This window comes from Callithrix jacchus, chromosome 7 (assembly GCF_049354715.1).
Source record: "Callithrix jacchus isolate 240 chromosome 7, calJac240_pri, whole genome shotgun sequence".
Lineage (NCBI taxonomy): Eukaryota > Metazoa > Chordata > Mammalia > Primates > Cebidae > Callithrix > Callithrix jacchus.
Genome location: NC_133508.1, coordinates 48,996,236 through 49,018,649, shown reverse-complemented (window position 1 = coordinate 49,018,649; position 22,414 = coordinate 48,996,236). Strand labels below are relative to the sequence as shown.

At 46.1% G+C, this 22,414-nt stretch overlaps 1 protein-coding gene across 3 annotated transcripts in view; it reads left to right on the top strand.

The window, feature by feature from the left end:
- The window catches only part of MTOR (mechanistic target of rapamycin kinase), a 154,195-nt gene that overhangs the window by 115,591 nt on the left and 16,190 nt on the right, over nucleotides 1-22,414 (top strand). For all 3 annotated transcript variants that reach the window (XR_013519787.1, XM_035307714.3, XM_035307715.3), the window contains exons 34-47: nucleotides 173-280; nucleotides 5,811-5,936; nucleotides 6,036-6,167; nucleotides 10,963-11,078; nucleotides 12,536-12,653; nucleotides 15,323-15,571; nucleotides 16,239-16,339; nucleotides 17,094-17,190; nucleotides 17,497-17,595; nucleotides 17,879-18,001; nucleotides 18,199-18,381; nucleotides 18,855-18,989; nucleotides 19,203-19,377; nucleotides 21,039-21,174. Coding sequence is in view for 2 of the 3 variants with exons in the window: in XM_035307714.3 (XP_035163605.1) it covers nucleotides 173-280; nucleotides 5,811-5,936; nucleotides 6,036-6,167; nucleotides 10,963-11,078; nucleotides 12,536-12,653; nucleotides 15,323-15,571; nucleotides 16,239-16,339; nucleotides 17,094-17,190; nucleotides 17,497-17,595; nucleotides 17,879-18,001; nucleotides 18,199-18,381; nucleotides 18,855-18,989; nucleotides 19,203-19,377; nucleotides 21,039-21,174 (1,898 nt within the window). In the remaining variant the exon portion in view is untranslated. The remainder of the gene's footprint in view (nucleotides 1-172; nucleotides 281-5,810; nucleotides 5,937-6,035; nucleotides 6,168-10,962; nucleotides 11,079-12,535; nucleotides 12,654-15,322; nucleotides 15,572-16,238; nucleotides 16,340-17,093; nucleotides 17,191-17,496; nucleotides 17,596-17,878; nucleotides 18,002-18,198; nucleotides 18,382-18,854; nucleotides 18,990-19,202; nucleotides 19,378-21,038; nucleotides 21,175-22,414) is intronic.

Below are 22,414 nucleotides of genomic sequence, written 5' to 3'. Positions count from 1 at the left end.
TATTTCCATGCTTTTTTCAGAACGGGCTATTGAGAACTCACAGGCTGCTGGAAACATGCCTGTTTTCTCTGATCGGCAGATACCCTGACACCAGACGGAATGATTTAAATTAATCCTGTCTTTTGGATTGTTCATGCAGTAATTAGCTTGGAATGTGATTTGCTTCCATCAGGCCATGGTTTCTTGCCACATGCTGTCCGAGCTGGAGGAGGTTATCCAGTACAAACTTGTCCCCGAGCGACGAGAGATCATCCGCCAGATCTGGTGGGAGAGACTGCAGGTGAGCTTGGTAGAAAGCCCCAGTTCACCCGCCTACTCCTGCCCCTACCAGGACCTGGTCGAGTGCCCCCTCCACCCCGGCTCTTACTCAACTTGTTTTTCCTGCCTCCTCCACCAGCGTGATGCTTGGTTTGCATACAAAGCAGAATACTCAAAAGCTCCTCACCTAAGCTTAAACTGGGAGAGAGTAACCGATTTTCCAGTCTCTTCTTACTCTCTTCTCTAGGAATTAAAAAAAAAGTTTTTAGTAAGTGTCACCTGTGACCAGTTTGGAATCATAACCTCAAAATCAGTGGTTCTCAACCATAGTGGCACAGTAGAATCACCTGGAAAGCTTTTAAAATCCTGATGCCCCAGCCATTCCCTAGGCCAATTTAATTTCTGTGGAGATACCCAGGATCAGTATCTTTGCAGCTTCCCCCAGATGATTCCACAAGCCAAAGCTAAGAATCATGGCTCTGATGCACTTGCAGGCCACCTGCATCCAGCTTTTTAAATGGGGTTGCCTTAGGTTCTCGTTGGCCAACTCCTGCTGTTTATAGTTCCTTAGGTCAGAGTCATTGTATTGCCTCTATTGAGACTTTTTTTCCACTGCAGTTTCCCCTTGTAGAGAAGCTTTCCCAAGTCCTCCATCAGTTTTTTCATTGTCACATTCTGATCATTTTGGCCTGAGGAACTGTCACTCCAGGTCTGGGAGTCAGCAGTCCTAAGCATTCCGGGAAAGATGACCAGTTCTCCCGTTCCTTGAATGGGTAGGATAGGAAGTTTCAGCAAAATAAAAGAGAGAGAAAGCCTTTACCACTCCAGAAACCATCTGTCTCCCTACCTATCATAATTCATCCCCCTAATTATAAGTCATTTCCTCTCAACCAGATCCCCACCTGATTCCAAATTCTCACTTCAGACTAATCAGAGTTTCTGCTTCCAGGCTTCTCAGTAGGCTGTGACAAAATCTTTTGACTCTAAGCTACATTCCTGCCTAGGAAGCTCAGAGCACATTTCCCTGGACAGGAAAGAGCAATGGGCAAAGAAACGTCCATGAATACAGTCATTTATGGCTCTGAAATGAGCACATACAGTTCTTTTACATGTTTTATTAGTAACTATGAAATGCCCAGTGAGTGTTTTGATGGAAAATTGTCTCCTGGGCACCAGAAAGAATTCCACAAATCAGGCATTTCCCACATGGTTTGTACACACCCCAGTATTTTGAAATGCCTATAATAAAGAGTTTCTACATCAGAGATCTGATGAGTCTTCTGACAGTCTGACAAGTGGGACTTGATCCAAATGTAGACTTGGAGGGGAGGGGATGCATGGAATGAGTCCTGGGAGGAGAGATGCGTGTCTGACTTGACTGGGTCCAGGACACTGTCATCACCTTAAGCTTTCATGACTTTCCTATCTTGAGGCAGAAAGATGCGTTTTGGCTTACGAGAGGCCAAATTATTTCAGCATCTGGGAGAACCTAACTATTGGTGAGAAGTAACAAAAAACAATCACTCAGTGTACTTTTTTTCTATTATTTCAACTTTCCAAATCATTGTTGTCACACTTCATGGGATGGAAAAATATGGTCCAAAGGCCTGAAAATAAAGCATTACATTTATAGTGGAAATTTGGCTCTTGTAGGTGGCTGGCTGTCAAATGAACTGCTGGGGCTAGAAAACTGCCATTTTGTAGTGAAATCGTTTAAATTAAAGTGCTCAACCAGTATCTCCCACAGGGCAGTTAGAGAAGTCAGCCTTATTGGCACTGGGTCTCTTCTTGCCTTGGGTTCTCCAGTCAGGCTCACACTGCATCTTACTATAGCTAAAAGGCTGAGATGATTGTTGGTAGACAAATTCGTCTCCATGGAGGGCAGCTCCATGGGTTCATGGAATTTACCATGAAGCAGTAGATCTCAGGAACTCACCTTCTAAGTCTGACTTCTTATCAACAAGGATGAAAAAGGAATTCACTTGGCTGAGCACAGTGGCTCACGCCTGTAATCCCAACACTTTGGGAGGCTGAGGCAGGTGGATCACTTGAGGTCGGGAGTTCAAGACTAGCCCGGCCAACATAGAGAAACCCCATCTCTGCTTTAAAAAAAAAGTACAAAAAGTATCCAGGTGTGGTGGTGCACACCTGTAATCCCAGCTACTTGAGAGGCTGAGGCAGGAGAATCACTTGAACCTAGGAGGCAGAGGTTGCAGTGAGCCATGACTGCACCACTGTACTCCAGTTTGGGGGACAGAGTGAGACTCCATCTCAGAAAAAAAAAAAGTTCACTTGACTCTCTGCAGTTGTTAGACATAAAATTAGCTTAAGTCCCTTTGATAATTAATTTGCTTTTTTTTTAATTATAAATAATTTGTGATCAGGAACAGTGGCTCATGCCTGTAATCCCAGGACTTTGTGAGGCCAAGGCAGGTGGATTGCTTGAGGTCAGGAATTCAAGACCAGGCTGGCCAACATGGCAAAACTCCATCTCTACTAAAAATAGAAAAATTAGCCAGGCGTCGTGGCACACACCTGTAGTTCCAGCTACTCAGGAGGCTGAGGCAGGAGAATCCCTTGAACCTGGGAGGCAGAGGTTGCAGTGTGCCAAGATTGTGCCACTGCCCTCCAGCCTGAGCGACAAGAGCAATCTCATCTATAATCCTGACACATTTGGAGACTGAGGCAGGCAGATAGCTTAAGCCCAGGAGTTTTGAGACCAGCCTTGACAACGTGGTGAAACCCCGTCTCTGCAAAAAAATACATAAATTAGCCAGGGATGGTGGTATGCACCTGTAGTCCCAGCTACACAGGAGGTTGAGGCAGTAGGATCACTTAAACTGGGAGTTGAGGTTGGCATGAGCCATGATTATGCCACTATACTCCAGCTGGGGCAACAGAGTGAGACACTGTCAAAAAAAAAAAAATTTCTAAGTGTAACTGAATGATGCACTCCCTCTTCTCTGTGTACTTTTTGATCTGAGACAAGTAGAAATGAAGAAGAAAGAATCTAAGATGCCAACATACAGGGTATCTCAACAATCCTTTTTTTTTGTTGTTTTTTTCAGAAGTCTTAATGCAGGTTTAGGCTTTAATAACTTTAGAAATATAAATGCTACTAACTTTTAAACAATGTCACTTGAAATTCTCCTCCACCACCCAGCCCATACTGGAGTGTAGTGATACGATCTCGGCTCCCTGCAACCTCTGCCTCCTGGCTTCAAGCAGTGCTCCTGCCTCAGCCTCCCTGTTGCTGGGACTGCAGGTGCCTGCCACCACACCTGGCTATTTTTTGTACTTTTAATAGAGACGGGGTTTCACCATGTTGGCCAGGCTGGTCTTGAACTCCTGACCTTGTGATCCACCCGCCTCAGCCTCCCAAAGTGCTGGGATTACAGGCATGAGCCACCATGCCTGGTTGAAAATTATTTAAACTTCTTTAGGTTTAATTCAGTTTTGAACTTTGAATGACATTTTAAATTTAATTTCTTGGTCAGTGATAGTCATCTTCAACCAGAAAGACTGAAGCAAAATTTTAATGTTAAAGGTGTTACTCATCATTCACAAAAGAAACAGAAATCAATCATTTAACTTATTTGATCCTCACTGTATCCCTCTGAAGTTGGTACTGTTTTTATTTCACTCTACAGATCTGTCAGAGGTTAAGTGTTTTGTCCAAAGTCATGTAGATAGCAAATGACAGAGTCAGTATTCAAGCTCCAAACCCCATGCTACACCCAGCCCACACCTGGCTAATTTTTACATTTCAAACTGCTGAGTCTCTTAAACTACTGAGAAGCCTCTAAGGGCAAAGGTCCCCATACCCATGAGGCACAGCAAGAGGTGAGGGATGGGCAAGCTCCACCTCCTGTCAGATCAGCAGCCATGTTAGATTCTCATAGGAGCACGAACCCTATTATGAACTGCACACACAAGGGATCTAGGTTGCATGCTCCTTATGAGAATCTAATGCCTGATGATCTGAGGCAGAACAGTTTCATCCAAAAACCATCTCCTAATTGTCTTCCACAAAACTAGTCCCTGGTGCCACAAAGGTTGGGGACCACTGCCTAAGGATATTTCACTCACAGTGCCCTTAACCTGAGAAAGTTGAGATTCTATCAGCAAATCTCTGTGTTTCACAGTAGATTTGACTGTGGCTTGCAGGGAACTTAAAATGTATCAGAAGGCCAAGCACCATGGCTCATGTGTGTAATTGCAGAACTTTGGGAGTCCAGGCGGGTGGATCACTTAAGGTCGGGAGTTTGAGACCAGCTTTGCCAACATGGTGAACATCATCTCTATTAAAAATACAGGCCGGGCATGGTGGCTCACACCTGTAATCCCAGCACTTTGGGAGGCCGAGGCAGGTGGATCACGAGGTCAATAGATCGAGACCATCCTGGTCAACATGGTGAAACCCCGTCTCTAATAAAAATCAAAAAATTAGCTGGGCATGGTGGCGCGTGCCTGTAATCCCAGCTACTCGGGAGGCTGAGGCAGGAGAATTGCCTGAACCCAGGAGGCGGAGGTTGCAGTGAACCGAGATTGCGCCATTGCACTCCAGCCTGGGTAACAAGAGCGAAACTCCATCTCAAAAAAAAAAAAAATACAAAAAAAGCCCAGCCGTGGTGTCTCACGCGTATAATCCCAGCACTCTGCAAGGCTGAGATGGGATGACAAGGTTAGGAGTTCAAGACCAGCTTGGCCAAGATGTTGAAACCCCAACTCTACTAAAAATACGAAAATTAGCTGGGCGTAGGCTGGGCATAGTGGCTCATGCCTGTAATCCCAGCACTTTGGGAGGCCAGGGCAGGCAGATCACAAGGTTAAGAGATCAAGACCATCCTGGCTAACATGGTAAAACCCCATCTCTACTAAAAATACAAAAATTAGTTGGGTGTGGTGGCGCATGCCTGTAATCCCAGCTACTCAGGAGGCTGAGGCAGAACCACTTGAACCCAGGAGGCGGAAGTTGGAGTGAGCTGAGAGTGCGCTGTTGCACTCTATCCTAGGCAACAATATCAAAACTCTGTCTCAAAAAAAAAAAAAATTAGCGGCCAGGCACAATGGCTCACACCTGTAATCCCAGCACTTTGGGAGGCTGAGGCAGGTAGATCACGAGGTCAGGAGTTCAAGACCAGTCTGGCCAAGATGGTGAAACCCCCGTCTCTACTAAAAATACAAAAAAAATTAGCCAGGCATAGTGGCAGGCACCTGTAATCCCAGCTACTTGGGAGGCTGAGGTAGAGAATTGCTTAAACCTGGGAGACGGAGGTTGCAGTGAGCCAAGATCGCACCACTGCACTCCAGCCTGGGTGACAGAGTGAGACTCCAACTCAAAAAAATTAGCTGGGTGTGATGGTGGGCACCTGTAATCCCAGCTACTGGGGAGGGTAAGGTAGGAGAACCACTTGAACCTAGGGGACAGAAGTTGCTGTGAGTAGAGATCGTGCCATTGCACTCCAGCCTGGGCAATAGAGCAAGACTCTGCCTCAGAAACAAAAAATGTATCAGAAGACATATCTAATCTTCCTTTCCAAATGTTCCAGGGCTGCCAGCGTATTGTAGAGGACTGGCAGAAAATCCTTATGGTGCGGTCCCTTGTGGTCAGCCCTCATGAGGACATGAGAACCTGGCTCAAGTATGCAAGCTTGTGCGGCAAGAGTGGCAGGCTGGTGAGTGACACCCCACCCACCCACATGGACAGGTAGTGGGCCCATGGTGCGCCTGGGCTGAACAGTTCTGTCTGTAACCCACTGTCTCTTGTTTTTAAGGCTCTTGCTCATAAAACCTTAGTATTGCTCCTGGGAGTTGATCCGTCTCGGCAACTTGACCATCCTCTGCCAACAGTTCACCCTCAGGTGACCTATGCCTACATGAAAAACATGTGGAAGAGTGCTCGAAAGGTCTGTATCGGATGCTTCCAGAACAGACCACCTTCTCCAGAATGCCCACCTAATCTGCTTCCCTCTGCCTCCTCAAGGCCAGAAAAGTAACAGGTTTAAACAACCTACTCACAATGTTAGGGAGTCTCTCTTCCTGTTATGAAGCTATTTGGCCTGATTTCATAAAGTGATTCATAGTTGAAGAGATGCATGTATACAATTGATCAAACCAATGAATGTGATCACAGTTAAATGTATTTGTATCTAGAAAGTGCTGGGACATAGGAAAGGCACACTTTCTACGCCTAGGAGAAGATGGGCTGTTCGGTACAAAAAAAGAGCAGATTTGTGAATATGTAGACTAGAACTTTCACAAGACCTATTTGGGTTTTTCAGACTTCTGGTCTCCTCTCCTGTCATCAGTTTGGATTCAGAAGGAATAATATGCAGGGTGTAATACTGAAACCAGGAGTGAAAATTATCTTGAAGCCAATGTAGAATTCCTCTGACTTTACAGACAAGTCCTTGGGAAATAGATGTGGCTCCTGGTTTGGGTTTTTTGGGTTTTTTTTTTTTTGCTTTAAGCAATCTCCCTGGATGATGGTAAGAATTAATAAACAGTAGGCCCTGGAGGCAAAGTCATCACCTGCTTCGGCTTCCCCTTCATCCTTCTTACCAAAAGGAAGAGGGAGTCCTACTGGCCTTCTCCCCCCATTGTGACCCCCACAGTGTGGTACCTAAGATGAAAGAGGAATAAAACCCAGCCACTGGAGCCTCTGCTGTGGGAAGATCTCATAAAATAGAAGTTGTGTTTCTGCTGAGGGCACACTTGTGAGATCTGGGGACTGAGGCTAGAAATTGACTAATTTTATAGGTGAGTTATTCAGGGTGGCTATGAATACCACCCAGAGTGGCATCAGCCAGCCTGTACCCAGGCCGCTGGTCTTTGAGATTTACTGCAGTACTAATGACCTAAGTTTCCTTCTTCAAATGTGCAGCTTGGAGATTTTGTTTTTGTTGTTTTGTTTTATTTTTTGGTCTCTGTGAGCCTTCCAGGCCAGAGCATTTCTGATTCAAAGCCTGACCTCCTCCAGGCAAATGAGAAAAACAGAAGGTGCTGGATATGAATATAGTCTGGTTTCCTTCCTATGTATAGCCTCCAAGTCTTTGAATGTCTTGCCGAAGGCAGGCTGAAGAAGCCTTTTGGGTAATATCTCAAGCAAGGAGTGGCTTCTTTCAACATATGACCCCAGCCCATCTTCTCCATGGAATGGTCTTTCTTAGTAGCCCAAATTCTGGTGGAATTTAAATTAGGAACCTATTTAAAGTACTTGGACTTCAAGCCCAGAACTAGAGATGTCATGTCTTCATAGTTAAGGAGCTACCCAAAGAAAACTGACTACTTAATAATTGTGTTGCTGAACAGGAGCCTTACTTTCCTCCACTGTGAACAGGGATCATGCTCTGCCTTGCATGAGGCAAACGAAAGTATTTGTGGGAAAAGCAGACCCTGTTATTCTGGAAGACATCAGGCTATGGGTATATCTATCATGTTTTCCTAGACAAGACACTTTACAGAGTCCAGAGACAGGCTGGTCCTTCTGTAAAATTTCACTGAGCCAAGGCCATTGTTCTCACCCGCATGTAATCTAGAACCAGAATATTGTGCCTGGCTAAAATCCTGCAGGCCTATGAGAAGCCCCTTCTTCCAAGTGACAGGTCCTTCACTTGTAAGAGGGAAAGAATCACTTTTCCCCCTTTTCATTTCCTGAGAATGCAGAAAACAAATTTTAAATAGAAAATTTTCAATTCCTTGAAAAGAAATTGCCTTGTACTATACAGTAGAAAGATGCTGGATTCTCTTATGCTGGATTAACAAATACTTGTCTTCAAATCCAAACTTAGTACCCAGCCTCCCCAGCTTTGGCAATTTATTTTTTGTTCAGCTCCTTGTTAAGTCCACCAAAGAGTTTAAACCCAGTGTCTGGATTGTCAATGACAGGTAGCTTATGGGCTCTGAAAACCACCTAGCATCAGGGTTCCTAGTTTAGCTCCTACCTGCATGACGTACGCAGTGATCACACTGAGTTGTCAATCACCTTTTTAGTGATTGAGTTTTTTTATTGCTGCCTCCCAATTCTTTTTTTTTTTTTTTAGTCAGATTTAAGCCAGGCACGGTGGCTCACACCTATAATCCCAGCACTTTGGAAGGCCAAGGTGGGTGGATCACCTGAGGTCAGGAGTTTGAGACAAGCCTGGCCAACATGGTAAAACCCCATCTCTACCAAAAATACAAAAATTGCCAGACGTGGTGACAGCTGTCTATAATCCCAGCTACTTGGAAGTCTGAGGAAGGAGAATCACTTGAACCCGGGAGGCGGAGGTTGCAGTGAGCCAGGATCATGCCACTGCACTCCAGTCTGGGTGACAAGAGTGAAACTCAGTTTCAAAAAAAAAATCAGATTTAAGACTGGTCAATGTAGTTAGTTCTCCTAGAAGAAAAATTAAAGGGTGGTTCATGCCTCTAATCCCAGCACTTTGGGAGACCATGATGGGAGGATTGCTTCACCCCAGGAATGAGACCAGCCTTGGCAACATAGCAAGACCTCATCTCTACGAAAAATTAAAATTAACTGGGCGTGGTGGTGTTTACCTGTAGTCCCAGCTACTGGGAGGCTGAGGCAGGAGAATCACTTGAGCACAAGTGTTCAAGTCTGCAGTGAGCTATAATTGCACCACTGCACTCCAGCCTGGGTAACAGTGAAATCCTGTCTCTAAAGAAACAGAAATTTAAATTTTAAAAAAATAATAAAAGTTAGGAAGATTTATCACTTCCCAAGTGTGGGATGCTGATGTAGTTCATTTTTCAAAGCTGGTAGTGAGTAATGGAACTCTGCGAAGGCAGATGTCTGAGGGAAACAGGTGTCTCAAGTGTTGGAGCACCTGTGTGCCTGCCCTGTCCTCATGCATGGATTAGCTGCCTGATCAGCTGTCATGTCATTCTGGCTCTGAGTTAAACCCTATCTCTTCATACCAATTAATTCCTTATATTGAGAATCATCTGAGGTTGCTTCTGGCCCCCAAGCCAGAGAGTTTCATTCTCCTTCAAGGCCATCATCACTGACATGGTGGGTGTTTGTTTGTTTGTTTGTTTTTTGAGGTAGAGTTTCTCTCTTGTCGCCCAAGCTGGAGTGCAATGGCATGATCTTCGCTCACTGCAGCCTCCACCTCTCAGGTTCAAGCGATTCTTCTGCCTCAGTCTCCTGAGTAGCTGGGATTACAGGTGGCTGCCACCATGCCCAGCAATTTTTGTATTTTTAGTAGAGATGGGGATTCACCATGTTGGCCAGGCTGATCTCGAACTCCTGACCTCAGGTGATCCACCCACCTCGGCCTCCCAAAGTGCTTGGTTTACAGGAGTGACCCACAGTGCCTGGCTTTTTTTTTTTTTTTTTTTTTTGAGACAGTTTCACTCTGTCACCCAGGTTGGAGTGCAGTGACATGATCTTGGCTCACTGCAACTTCCGCCTCCTAGGTTTAAGCTACTCTGCCTCAGCCTCCCAAATAGCTGAGATTACAGGTGCTTGCCACAGTGCTCAGCCAATTTTTGTATTTTTAATAGAGACAGGTTTCACCATGTTGGCTGGCCTGGTCTTGAACTCCTGACTTCAGGTGATCTGCCTGCCTCGGCCTCCCAAAGTGCTGGGATTACAGGTGTGAGCCAGCACGCCCTGCCGACAGGTTTCTAGTTAAAACAGACAAAAATACCTCTTATATGATTTACCATGAGGTAAACTGTTGTTTACCTAAAGCCTTGATTTTGTCCTTCTGCAGCACAGAACACATTGCCTCTTTTTCACATTCCGTCATGTAATGTTTCCTTTCCCTGTGTTAGCACATTTCGATTTTGCCATTTTGCCATTTGAGCTTTTGATGTTTGTACCTTTTCTCTGTGTCCATCCTTGGAGCCCTTTATTATTATTTTTGTCTCTATTTATGAGTTTTTCTCCCCCTATGAAAACCAGAAAAGATTTTTCCCTTTAAAATTGGTATGGACCCCATTTATCAAGATGCTGATTGGACTGGATGTTGCAGGCTTGTATAGTACTCCCAGATCTGTGATTCTGTCTCTTCTCTTTCCCAGTTTAGCTGTCCGTTCCTGACTCACATGCCCTCTGCTCACTTTGTATACAAGCACACAGTGTAAATAGATCTAGCTGCTTTAGGGTGCTCTGGAGATTTTGCCCCTAAGCCACCCAGTTCAACCAGATGTCTGCTGAGCTGGTATCTTCTCCCTATTCCACATGAATACATGAGGGTCTTCACCCCAACTCTGTGTTCTTACTTGGGTGCTATCTGATTTTTAAATCTATACTTTTTGCTCTGCTGGAGTGTCCAAGGTACCCGGGTGTTGTAAACAAATAACAAAGTTTTATTAGCCTGAAACAATTCCCATAAGCCTAACATCCCCCAGGGGAACATATTGATAGTGAAGTAAGCAGTTGTTTCAGATTACTTCATAGGAATTGTTTTTTGGGGTAGCCAGGCATGAAACTTTGCCAGGGCTTATAAAACTGGTAATTATAGTTGGCAAAGGAGAGCCAAGATGAGTTGAATAAGTCATGAACCTTTTTGAAAAGTCCAGCCCTCTCCCAGCCTCATGCCCTGGTCCTCTGTCTATGGGGTCATCATCCTGTCCTCTAGGGTGTTCTGTTTGGAGAAGGGTTGACTCATGTGCCTATCAGATGAATGGCTGCTCCTTTCCTGTGAAGTTGGGCTGCATGCCAAGTGCTTCTGTGCCTTTGTCCTGTTACAGATCGATGCCTTCCAACACATGCAGCATTTTGTCCAGACCATGCAGCAACAGGCCCAGCATGCCATCGCTACTGAGGACCAGCAGCATAAGCAGGAACTGCACAAGCTCATGGCCCGGTGAGGTCCCTACTGACCTGGGGCAAGTCACATTCGAGCCCTGCCATCCTAGCAGCTTCTGCAACAAGGAGGAGTTCAAGGCTTCTTGGGTGGCTGATTGCTGACATCTCTCATTCCTTTTCCAGTAGGGATCCCAGGCACCCACCAAATTGTGCTGCTCCAAAGTCTCTGCCACTTGCTTTCCTAGGTTCAGTGGCCCAAGAGCACCCGTGTGCTGTTCTCCCAGCATCTGGCTATAAAGTTAGAGTCCTTGTTTTCAAATGTCAGATATGCTGCCCCCGCCCCCCGCTTTTTTTTTCATTTTATTTTTTTTTCTTTGCGATGGTCTTGCTCTGTCACCCAGGCTAAAGTACAGCATTGATCTCCTGGGCTCAAGCAATCCTCCCACCTCAATTTCACAAGTAGCTACAGACACATGCCACCACACTTGCTAGTTTTTTGTAGAAATGAGGTCTCTACAAAAACTGGTCTTAAACTCCTGGGCTCCAGCCAGCCTCCCTCCATGGCCTCTCAAAGTGCTGGGATCATAGGTGTCAGCCACTGCGCCACCCTATGCTGCAGATTTGATGTTTGACTTCAAAGAAGTTACTTGACCTCTCTGTGCCTCCGTTATCAATATAAAAGGGATAGGAAAGAGATAGTTTCTATCTCCTAGGGTGGTGTAAAGTAGTGTGAGGATTAATGCAAAGCATTTCAAGCAATACCTGGAATATAGTAGCAGTCAGTAAATGTGGGCTAATCTTATTACAAAGAATGGAGGAGAAGGGAGGCTGGGCGTGGTGGCTCACGCCTGTAATCTGAGCGCTTTGGGAGGCTGAGGCGGGTGGATCATGAGATCAGGAGTTCAAGACCAGCCTGGCCAATATGGCGAAACCCTGTCTCTACTAAAAACGCAAAAATTAGCCAGACGTGGTGGTGCGCAAATCCCAGCTACTCTGGACGCTGAGGCAAGACAATTGCTTGAACCTGGGAGGTGGAGGTTCCAGTGAGCCAAGATCACACCACTGTACTCCAGCCTGGGCAACAGAGCAAGACTCTGTCTCAAACAAACGAACAAAAAAGAATGGAGGGGAAGGGAAAAGTAAGGGAGAAGCTATATAGCAATCAATAAGAGAATTCTCAACAATTGTCACCCACAAAAATTGGAATTCGCTGTAAAGCCTGGCAGAAAAAAATGGATTTCAGATAGATAGGTCCATATGGACCTCCCTGTACCAGGTACCTGGTTATGTCATTGAGAGACAAAGGTCAAAATAGAAAGATATCATAAAAACGTATTCCAAAAGCCCTTCTCCTTTCTTCCATATGGCTGAACATTTTGCTGGCTCCCTCACATTGCCTCCTGAGAACAAGAGTAAATACCAGAAGGACTTCGGTGTCCCCTAACAATTCATGGTCCTCCTAGGAGGGCTGTTTTGAGGAGGGAGCATCATGGGGGCTTGTTTCTCTGCTTCCAGATGCTTCCTGAAACTTGGAGAGTGGCAGCTGAATCTACAGGGCATCAATGAGAGCACAATCCCCAAAGTGCTGCAGTACTACAGCGCTGCCACAGAACACGACCGCAGCTGGTACAAGGTGATCAGAAGTAGGGCCACCTGTGAGACCCAGCACCCTGGCAGGCTTGCCCATGTCCTCCTGTGTGCTTGTGGTTACAGCTGAGCTTCTGTGGAGCTAGGCTAATGCTGTGAATTTGCTTCTTGAGTCCCTGGAGCCTGTCTGTCCGAGGCACAGGAAACCCACATCTCCCCCTACAAGTTTAATTAATACAGAAAGACTGATTATTGTGAGAAATACTCATTACACCATTATTGCCTCTGTGTGTGTGTGTGTGTGTGTGTGTGTGTGTGTGTGTGTGTGTGTGGTGCTGGGGATTGCTGCTGTCTAATAGACTCTGAGCTGCTTATTTTCCTGGGAGCATCTGGACACATGGTTACTCTCTCGAGCGTCATCTTCCCTTGGGTCATCTGTTCCTGCTCCACGTTTTTCTGATTTCCATTCTTGCCTGCTCCTCAGCTAAGAACTTAACTTTGTTTTTATTGGAAAGATCCAAGTAACATCCTGTTATATTACAGGAAACTTTTCAAAAAGATAAACAGAATTAGAAAATATATAAAAGGCTGGGCACAGTGGCTCACGCTCATAATCCCAGTACTTTGGAAGGCCGAGGCAGGCAGATCATGAGGTCAGGAGATCAAGACCATCCTGGCCAACATGGTGAAACCTCGTCTCTACTAAAATACAAAAAATTAGCTGGATATGGTGGTGGGCGCCTGTAGTGCCAGTTACTCGGGAGGCTGAGGCAGGAGAATCACTTGAATCCGGGAGGCGGAGGTTGCAGTGAGCCGAGATCACACCACTGCACTCCAGCCTGGCAACAGAGTGAGACTCCATCTCAAAAAAAAAACATGTGTGTGTGTGTGTGTGTGTGTGTAAAAGATGTGATTGATGGAGGGGTGATGATTTTGGGAAGTGTATATCTTTGGTGAGAACACACATTCTCATTTCTTTTTGAGAGGCGTCCTGGTAACTGCTTGGTCTGGCAGATGTCACTGATGTCTTTCCAGTATCTCTTTGGCTTGCTAATACTTTGTGAATTAATCCCTCTGAAATCTAAACTTGCATCTGAAGACTGCAGAAGCACTTACGATACAAATCTTACCTCTGTCAAAGCATGCTTCATTCTGTTTGAAAAATGCAGATTTTGTGATATGAGTAATAACTCTCTCTAGGACAGCTTGCATGTCCAAAGCTGGAAAATACATCCAGTTAACACTTTATTAGCTGAAAGCTTATTAATCAGAATTGTCTTCTAACCAGAGTCACTTTTCTTCATTTAGCTTTTAGGAAGTAAGCAAATCATGAGAAAAAGGCTGGTTTCAGGAACTTTAGTTTTAGTTTTTAAAAGCATTTTCTAATGTGGGTTCCTTTGGCTTTATTATGTCTTCTACCATCAATGCCATGGCCCTGTGTGCATACCAGGACTGTTGGTCTTGTTCACCTTGACCCCAGGTCATTGCCAGGCACTAGCAGATACACAAGAGATATTCGTTGAATAAATGAAAGTATGAGAAAACTGAAACCTGGATCATTATAGAATTCTTACTCATCAAGTAAAGGTAATTGTGATCAATCTATGCTGATTAGATGAGAAAACGGATACATCTGTTTTCAAGGTTTTTGGTACGGCATCCAAACACATTTCCTGATTATTCAGAAAGTCCAGCTATCAGTGGATCATGTAGTTTCCTTCTATCACTGCAAAGTTACCATGCCTAGAAGCAAACTCTGCCTCACACTCGCTGAACCAGGCAGTGGTACACTATAGAGCTACTGCCTCTCAGAACCCCAGAGAGAGAGTAGTCTTCCTTTATCCAAAGAAGTACCCAGGGTTCTTCCGTCAAGCATTGAGCACTGGTTCTCTGTCAGGAGATGGGCTAGGTGTTAGGACCAGGAAGATGGTTGAGATTCTCTGTTATGCTCCTGTGCTTTTCCTGTCTTCCTTTGTCTCCTATCTGGTGACCTGTCAAGACTTTGCTCCCCTGAAGTATTGTGATGACTGCTGCTTGCCCCCACTTCTGCTCTCCCATAAATGTACACTTTATACCCAGTGCAGCTCTGCTTTCCCAGAGTGAAGTGCCAGCCCCGTGGCCAGCCGTGCCTGCTCCAAGCGTGCTTTGCTGGCCTCACTCTCACTCCTCGTCTGTGTGTATCCCCTGCTCAGTCACATCCATGGGCTTGTTTCCTGTAAGCCAATCTGCACGTCTCTGGCCTTAGTCTTCCCCTTGCCAAGAAGTCCCCACCACTGCCCTCTTGTTTCCCTCCTTGCCCTTCTGCAGCTCTCTTCCAGACCTACCCCAAATCCCTTTTCTTGACAAAGCTTTCCAAATTCCTGTTTCTGCCACTCCCATTGTGCCTTGCAGAGTATCTGGGTCTTCAGGTTTGTGGTGAGCTCCTCTAGGAGGCCTGGGTCCCTTGAGGCAAGAGCTCTCTCCTGCTCCTCCTGCTGTGCCCTTCCGCAGCACACCTGCTACAGTCCTAACATTACATAGTTAGTGCTCCACCAAGTGAGAGGATCACATGGGATTTAGTAAAACAGCCATTCCCGAATGTCTCCTTGAAGTGTTTGCTTTATGAACACAGACACGAGGCAGGAGCAGCTCTTCCTCAGCATTGACCTTACGCTCCTCTGAGCCCTGCTGTTGGTCACAGCTCTGGTGTCTGTCCTTGGCTTTCTCCCCACCTAGGCCTGGCACGCATGGGCAGTGATGAACTTCGAAGCCGTGCTACACTACAAACATCAGAACCAAGCCCGCGACGAGAAAAAGAAACTGCGTCATACCAGCGGGGCCAACATCACCAACGCCACCACTGCTGCCACCACGGCTGCCACTGCCACTACCACTGCCAGCACTGAGGGCAGCAACAGTGAGAGCGAGGCTGAGAGCACTGAGAACAGCCCCACCCCTTCGCCGCTGCAGAAGAAGGTCACTGAGGTACCCTTCCCTTCTTCTTTATTAACAACTGACCAAGGTGCCAGGCTCTCTGATAAATGGAATCATTGTTAAGCTTAAAAGGAACCTGAGGCTGTATCTGAAGTGCCAGATGGAGCTGGAAAATGCTGCCTATCTGCTATCCAGCACTGCCTGAGACAGGGCTTTGTGTGGATATTTATGTTTGGGGAGCTGACGTAGCCTCCATGCTGAAAAGCAAGCTTCTTGTCAAGCTTCCCCGTGTATGAGCTCATTCTCTACGTGCTGCACCTGTGTGTGGGCGGCCGTGCACAGCTGCAGGTCCACTCTGAGGATTGGGCTTGGGAGGTCCATCCTCTGCCTTTTTCTGTCCACTTCCACTTCTTCCCCTTCCCTCTGGGCTGTCAATTCAGAATGCACAGGGCAGCTGGCAGGCCCAGAGATCAGGTTGTTCAGAGCCTCAGCCCCTCTCCTCCCGCTATCCTGTTCAGGAAGCCACCATCAGTTGGCTGAAGATAATAATAGTTACAACACAATTGCCATTTATTGAGTCTTTGCTGTGTGCCAGGTACTGATTAAAGCTTTTTATGCATTAACAGATTTAACTGTTACAACTATGCTTTGAGGTAGGTACTATTTTACAGATGAGAAAGCTGAGGCAAGAGTGTCACTAACACGTGTGTTCCAACAGGATCTGTCCAAAACCCTCCTGATGTACACAGTGCCTGCCGTCCAGGGCTTCTTCCGTTCTATCTCCTTGTCACGAGGCAACAACCTCCAGGATACACTCAGGTAGGGGAGGATGCAACTCTGATAGGCCGTGTTAATGGCAGGACATAGCAGTCACATGTAAAAGTCCTCTTTCCCTTCCTGACCCTGATCAGGACACCCAAGATCAGTGTATGTGCCTTTTTTCTGTGCTGCACTTTGAGGAGTAACAGCTGACTGGGCCCCACCTGTGTGGGTGAAACCTATAGAGAGTGAGGAGAAGTGGGGCGAGAACTCTCCATGTGTGGTTTATTATGTAGGGATTATTAACCCATCTGCTAATCACAATTCTTTTTTTTTTTCTGACCACCTGTTGCCTGTTGAAGTCACAGTTTTCTAAAATCCCTCAGCAATTTGGAGAGGTCTAAACAAATGACACGATTCAGTCCGGAGGTTAGAGGTGACAAGCACCGTGTCCTCTTTCGTTTGAGGATCTCCAGCCAACTTAGAGCCAGGTGTCCCTGTTGCCACTGTCCTACATGTGCAGACTTGTGGTTCTCTAACAGTTATCCTGGCTCGTCTGTTTGATATCTATGTACATGCCATGGTGACCCCTCGGTGATCTGGGATGAAATACTCATTTGCTCAGGATGATTCTTGTGGTGTTCAGTCAAGAGCACTGCCACCCATCACAAACACCTGCTCCCACGAGAGAACAAACACATTTGAGAATCACTGGTTGGAGTCCCTGTCTGCTCTCAGGAGCCTTAAAGATGAAAAATAAGCAGGCAAAAACTGGGAAACTAAATTTTCTGTGACTTTCTCATTTCTTTTTCAGAGTTCTCACCTTATGGTTTGATTATGGTCACTGGCCAGATGTCAATGAAGCCTTAGTGGAGGGGGTGAAAGCCATCCAGATTGATACCTGGCTACAGGTGAGGACACTTGGTTACAGGTGAGGGTAGCTGCACTTATCCTGTGTGTCTTCTCTTGGAAGCATGCTGTGTTCAGAGTTGTGAGGCAGCGTCTGTTAATACAGTGCTAAGGAAGCAGGGCTGGGTCCCAGGGTCAAGTGTTCATATTTTCTTTAGTTTCTTTTAGAAACTAAAGGGAAGGGAGTGAACCATTTCAGAGCCTGACAGCATCAACCAAAACAAGTTACAAAAATTGATCTTTGCCTACAAGAGTAACTAGTTGTTTCATGTCTCATATGCTACGTACTGTGTCTTTTTGAATACCAGGTTATACCTCAGCTCATTGCAAGAATTGATACACCCAGACCCTTGGTGGGACGTCTCATTCACCAGCTTCTCACAGACATTGGTCGATACCACCCCCAGGTACGTGAAGGCCTGGGACAGTTTCTCATCTAACCACTGGTTGGTGTTCAGCCTTTAGGAAAGCTGCCCTGGAGATGCAAGCACAGGAACTGGGAGCCACGTGTTCTGTCCTGGCCCAGGAGGATCTGTCCAGCCAGCCGTCCCAGAGGGCCCAGGAGCCTTGTTGAAAAAGTGTTGCCTCCAAGACTGAGTTAGCCCCTTCCTGGTAGTCTCAAGCAGGTGTTACAATTTTAATGGCACACTCAGCACTTGTTTTGTCATTCTCCTTCTGTCTTTCCCCCAGGCCCTCATTTACCCTCTGACAGTGGCTTCTAAGTCTACCACGACAGCCCGGCACAACGCAGCCAACAAGATTCTGAAGAATATGTGTGAGCACAGCAACACTCTGGTCCAGCAGGCCATGATGGTGAGTTGGAGCCATTGTGGGGTTCCACAGACCCTGGTCACCTAGCTGAGTGGCCGTGAGTGGATTGTTTTTCTTCCTCGAAATGGTGCTGTGCACTCCCTCTTACTGCCGGAAAGAGGACCTCCTGTTTCTCCAAAACAGACCTTTCTGAGGTTAGCTGATCCTTGGTGCTTCTCTCCTTCTTCTCTTGGCCTCAGGTGAGTGAGGAGCTGATCCGAGTGGCCATCCTCTGGCATGAGATGTGGCACGAAGGCCTGGAAGAGGCTTCTCGTTTGTACTTTGGAGAGAGGAATGTGAAAGGCATGTTTGAGGTGCTGGAGCCCTTGCATGCTATGATGGAACGGGGCCCCCAGACTCTGAAGGAAACATCCTTTAACCAGGTACAGGATTAAAAAAACATAAAACAACATGACCCTGTAGAAATATTCTGTCACAAAAAAATAAAATAAGAAGTTTTTAAAAAATGAAAGGACATGACTCAGGGCCTTTGTCAGACTTCTTTTCCTCCAGCCTTTCCACTGACTTTAATAAAACGAGCTCTGATGGAGGCCACAGAGCATAAAAACACTAGAAATGTAATTGCCATTGAGTTACAAGGACCCTCTTGAATTTTAACTGGAAAATCCCAAGATTTCTTAAGAGGTCATCTCGTCTCTCCTCTCACCCTTGCTTCCCTCCTGTAAGCCATGCTGCTGGTCTGGGCTGCTCCTCTGCTCTTGCTCTCTCCAGCCCCTGCCAGTGTTTTCAGACCACAGTGGACTCCTGAGGGATTTCTGCAATCAGCCTGGGGATTTTGCCTCCTGGCTTGGTTGAGACTTTGACCACTTGAAAATGTACCTGCTTTCTTTCTCAGGCCTATGGTCGAGATTTAATGGAGGCCCAAGAATGGTGCAGGAAGTACATGAAATCAGGGAATGTCAAGGACCTCACTCAAGCCTGGGACCTCTATTATCATGTGTTCCGACGAATCTCAAAGCAGCTGCCTCAGGTAGGATCTTCAGGCTCCTGGCAGGGTTAACTGCCAATATAGTCCTTTCTATTTTGCTGTCTATGAATGTTCTAACACTCATTCCAAAGCATCTGGTTTTACTTCTGCTTTGGGACAAGTAATTGTTATTAGCAATCCACTGAAAAACACTTAAATTGCATTTAAATTCCTCCCTGGAGGCAGAACACTAAATCCTTTGGTAATTATTCACAGCTCACATCCTTAGAGCTGCAGTATGTTTCCCCAAAACTCCTGATGTGCCGGGACCTCGAATTGGCTGTGCCAGGAACATATGACCCCAACCAGCCAATCATTCGCATTCAGTCCATAGCACCGTCTTTGCAAGTCATCACATCCAAGCAGAGGCCCCGGAAATTGACACTTATGGGTAAGGACCATTGCGCACTTCTGTCACCCACTTCTCCCTCTTACCTTGGCTGAGCCCCCTTCCCTCTTCTGAAATTATGGGTTGCCTTCCCACTGCTCACCTATCCTAACTACATCTCTACCATGTTCGTTGAGCGGAAAATAGAGGACAAGTGAATTTCTCATTATGTTCTCAGGACTCTACAGTTCATTCATGTAGTTGGGCTTATGTGAAGCATGATGATCATGCACAAAGGGAATGACCAAGGCGTACAAGGCAGAGAAGTGACAGTGGAGGGCAGATGTTGGGGAACTGATGAGGCCAGGAAGGAGCCAGCTGGGTGCAAGTAGGGAAGATGCCAGCTCCTCTGAAAAGGGGGCTTCTGGCTCTTGAATATATATATATATTTTAACCATCATAGTCTGTGTGGTAAGTGATTGTGTAAAATGAACAAATGAATCTCACAGTGAGATTTGATAAGCAATTGGCCTCTGGAATTTCCTTTCAGGTAGAGCGTTACCTATGGGGGATGTTTTAGGGAGGCCTGAGTACTGTGGTGGTACTTTGAGGCCTCTTGCTTTTTTTTTTTTTTTTTTTTTTGAGATGGAGTTTTGCTTTTGTTGCCCAGGCTGGAGTACAATGGCACGATCTCGGCTCACTGCAACCTCCACCTCCCAGGTTCAAGTGATTCTTCTGCCTCAGCCCCCCAAGTAGTTGGGATTACAGGCATGTGCCACCACACCCGGCTAATTTTGTATTTTTAATAGATACAGGGTTTCACCATGTTGGCCTGGCTGGTCTTGAACTCCCAACCTCAGGTGATCTGCCCACCTCAGCCTTGCAAAGTGCTGGGATTACAGGCATGAGTCGCTGATGGCCTCTCGCTCTTAATAATGCTCATGTTTCTGAAATGCAGTGATTATTCACCAACACCAATTAATCGTGGTCCACAGGTGATTGTCTCTGCATGGGCTCTTATCTTCTGATAACAAAATGTGGGTCAGGCTGGTTCTTGGGGTGTTTAATTAAAGAGAGTTTAACAAAGGAATTGTTTCCAGAGGTGTAAGCAAAGCTAAGAGAATCAGTAAGGAGTGCTCACGAACGAGCACAAGTGAGAAAACGTTACTCAGCCCTCATCTCACTCTCCAGAACTGGAAGGGCAAGGAGCCCAGCAAGAATTGTCTCCATGCCAGAGGGGCCATCTAGCAGAGGCTGCAGCCCAAAGACAGGGGCATGGAAGCTTCTAGAACTGGGGCCAGGCTGGTTGTGGGGGGTTATATATCCTGACCTCTCCCTCTACTCATCCTCTGATCTCCTGCTAGTACCTCTCTACCACTGGCCGTGCCCAAGTGGGATCCCAGGTGATGCGGTCTATAGAAGTCAGGCTTCTCAGAACAGAGGAGAACAGAGTGGGTCAGAAAACAGGAATGATCATTTCTGTGCCTAATCATTCCCGATCCTCAAAAATGGGTTTTGTTTTGTTTTAATTTGATAACATTGGTCATTGGGAACCATAAAAAGCAAGGCCATTCTTTTAATCAATTCTAAGGATTGTGTTTTTCTCTTTGTGAGGATTAGGTAAGGCATATGTAGTCTGTGGGATCTCTTGAATGCAGTGGTGCTCTCAGCTGAAGAGTTGAGAACTTCTGATGTACACTCACTGCTCCCACTGTCCCTTACAGGCAGCAACGGGCATGAGTTTGTTTTCCTTCTAAAAGGCCATGAAGATCTGCGACAGGATGAGCGTGTGATGCAGCTCTTCGGCCTGGTTAACACCCTTCTGGCCAATGACCCAACATCTCTTCGGAAAAACCTCAGGTATTCAGAAACCCTGAAATGGCAACGATTTGAGAAGTCTTCTGATTTTTTCCTACATTTGTCTCTTATTATACCTTAACAAAAAACTATAAAATTAGGGAACCAGGCACGGTGACTCATGCCTATATTCCCAGGAACTCCAGAGGTTGAGGCAGGGGGATGGCTTGAGTCCAGGAGTTCAAGGCTGCAGTGAGCTGTGATTGCACCACTGCACTCCAACTTGGTTAACAGAGCAAGGCCATCTCTTTAAAAGAAAAAGAAAAAGGCTGGGTACTGTGGCTTATGCCTACAATCCTAACATTTTTGGAGTCCAAGGTAAGAGGATCACTTGAGCCCTGGAATTCAAGTTCAGCCTAAGCAACATAGAGAGACCCCATCTCTATTTATTTAAAAAAATTAAAAAGGTGGTCGGGCGCAGTGGCTCACGCATGTAATCCAAGCACTTTGGGAGGCCAAGGCAGGTGGATCACTTGAGGTCAGGAGTTTGAGACCAGCCTGGTCAACAGAGTGAAACCCTGTCTCTATTAAAAATACAAAAATTAGTTGGGCATGGTGGTGGTCACCTGTAATCCCAGCTACTCAGGAGGCTGAGGCAGGAGAATCACTTGAACCCAGGAGGCAGAGGCTGCAGTGAGCCAAAATCGTGCCATTGCACTCCAGTCTGGGCAACAAGAGTGAAACTCCATCTAAAAAATAAATAAATAAATAAATAAATAAGAAAGGTAAGGAAAAAAAATTAGGTGACCAGGCGTGGTGGCTCACATGTAATCCTAACACTTGGGAAGGCTACAGCCAGAGGATTACTTGAGACCAGGAGTTCAAGACCATCCTGGACAACAAAGTGAGACCCTGTCTCTACAAAAAATAAATTAGCTGGGCATGGTGGCTCATGCCTGTTGTCCCAACTACTTAGGAGAGAGAGGCAGAAGAATCATGTGAGCCCAGGAGATAGAGACTGTGTGCCACTAAACTCCAACCTGGGTAACAAAGCAAGACCCTGTCTCTCAAAAAAGTTAAAAATAAAAATAGGCTGGGCATAGTAACTCAGGCCTGTAATCCCTGTCTCTACAAAAGAATTTTAAAAATTAGCTGGAGACTGTGTAGTCCCAGTTACTCATGGGGCAAAGGCAGGAAAATCACTTGAGCCCAGGAGGTCAAGGCTGCAGTGTGCTGTAAGGGCACCACTGCACTCCAGCCTAGGTAACAGAGCAAGACCCTGTCTCAAAAAGGAAATAAATAA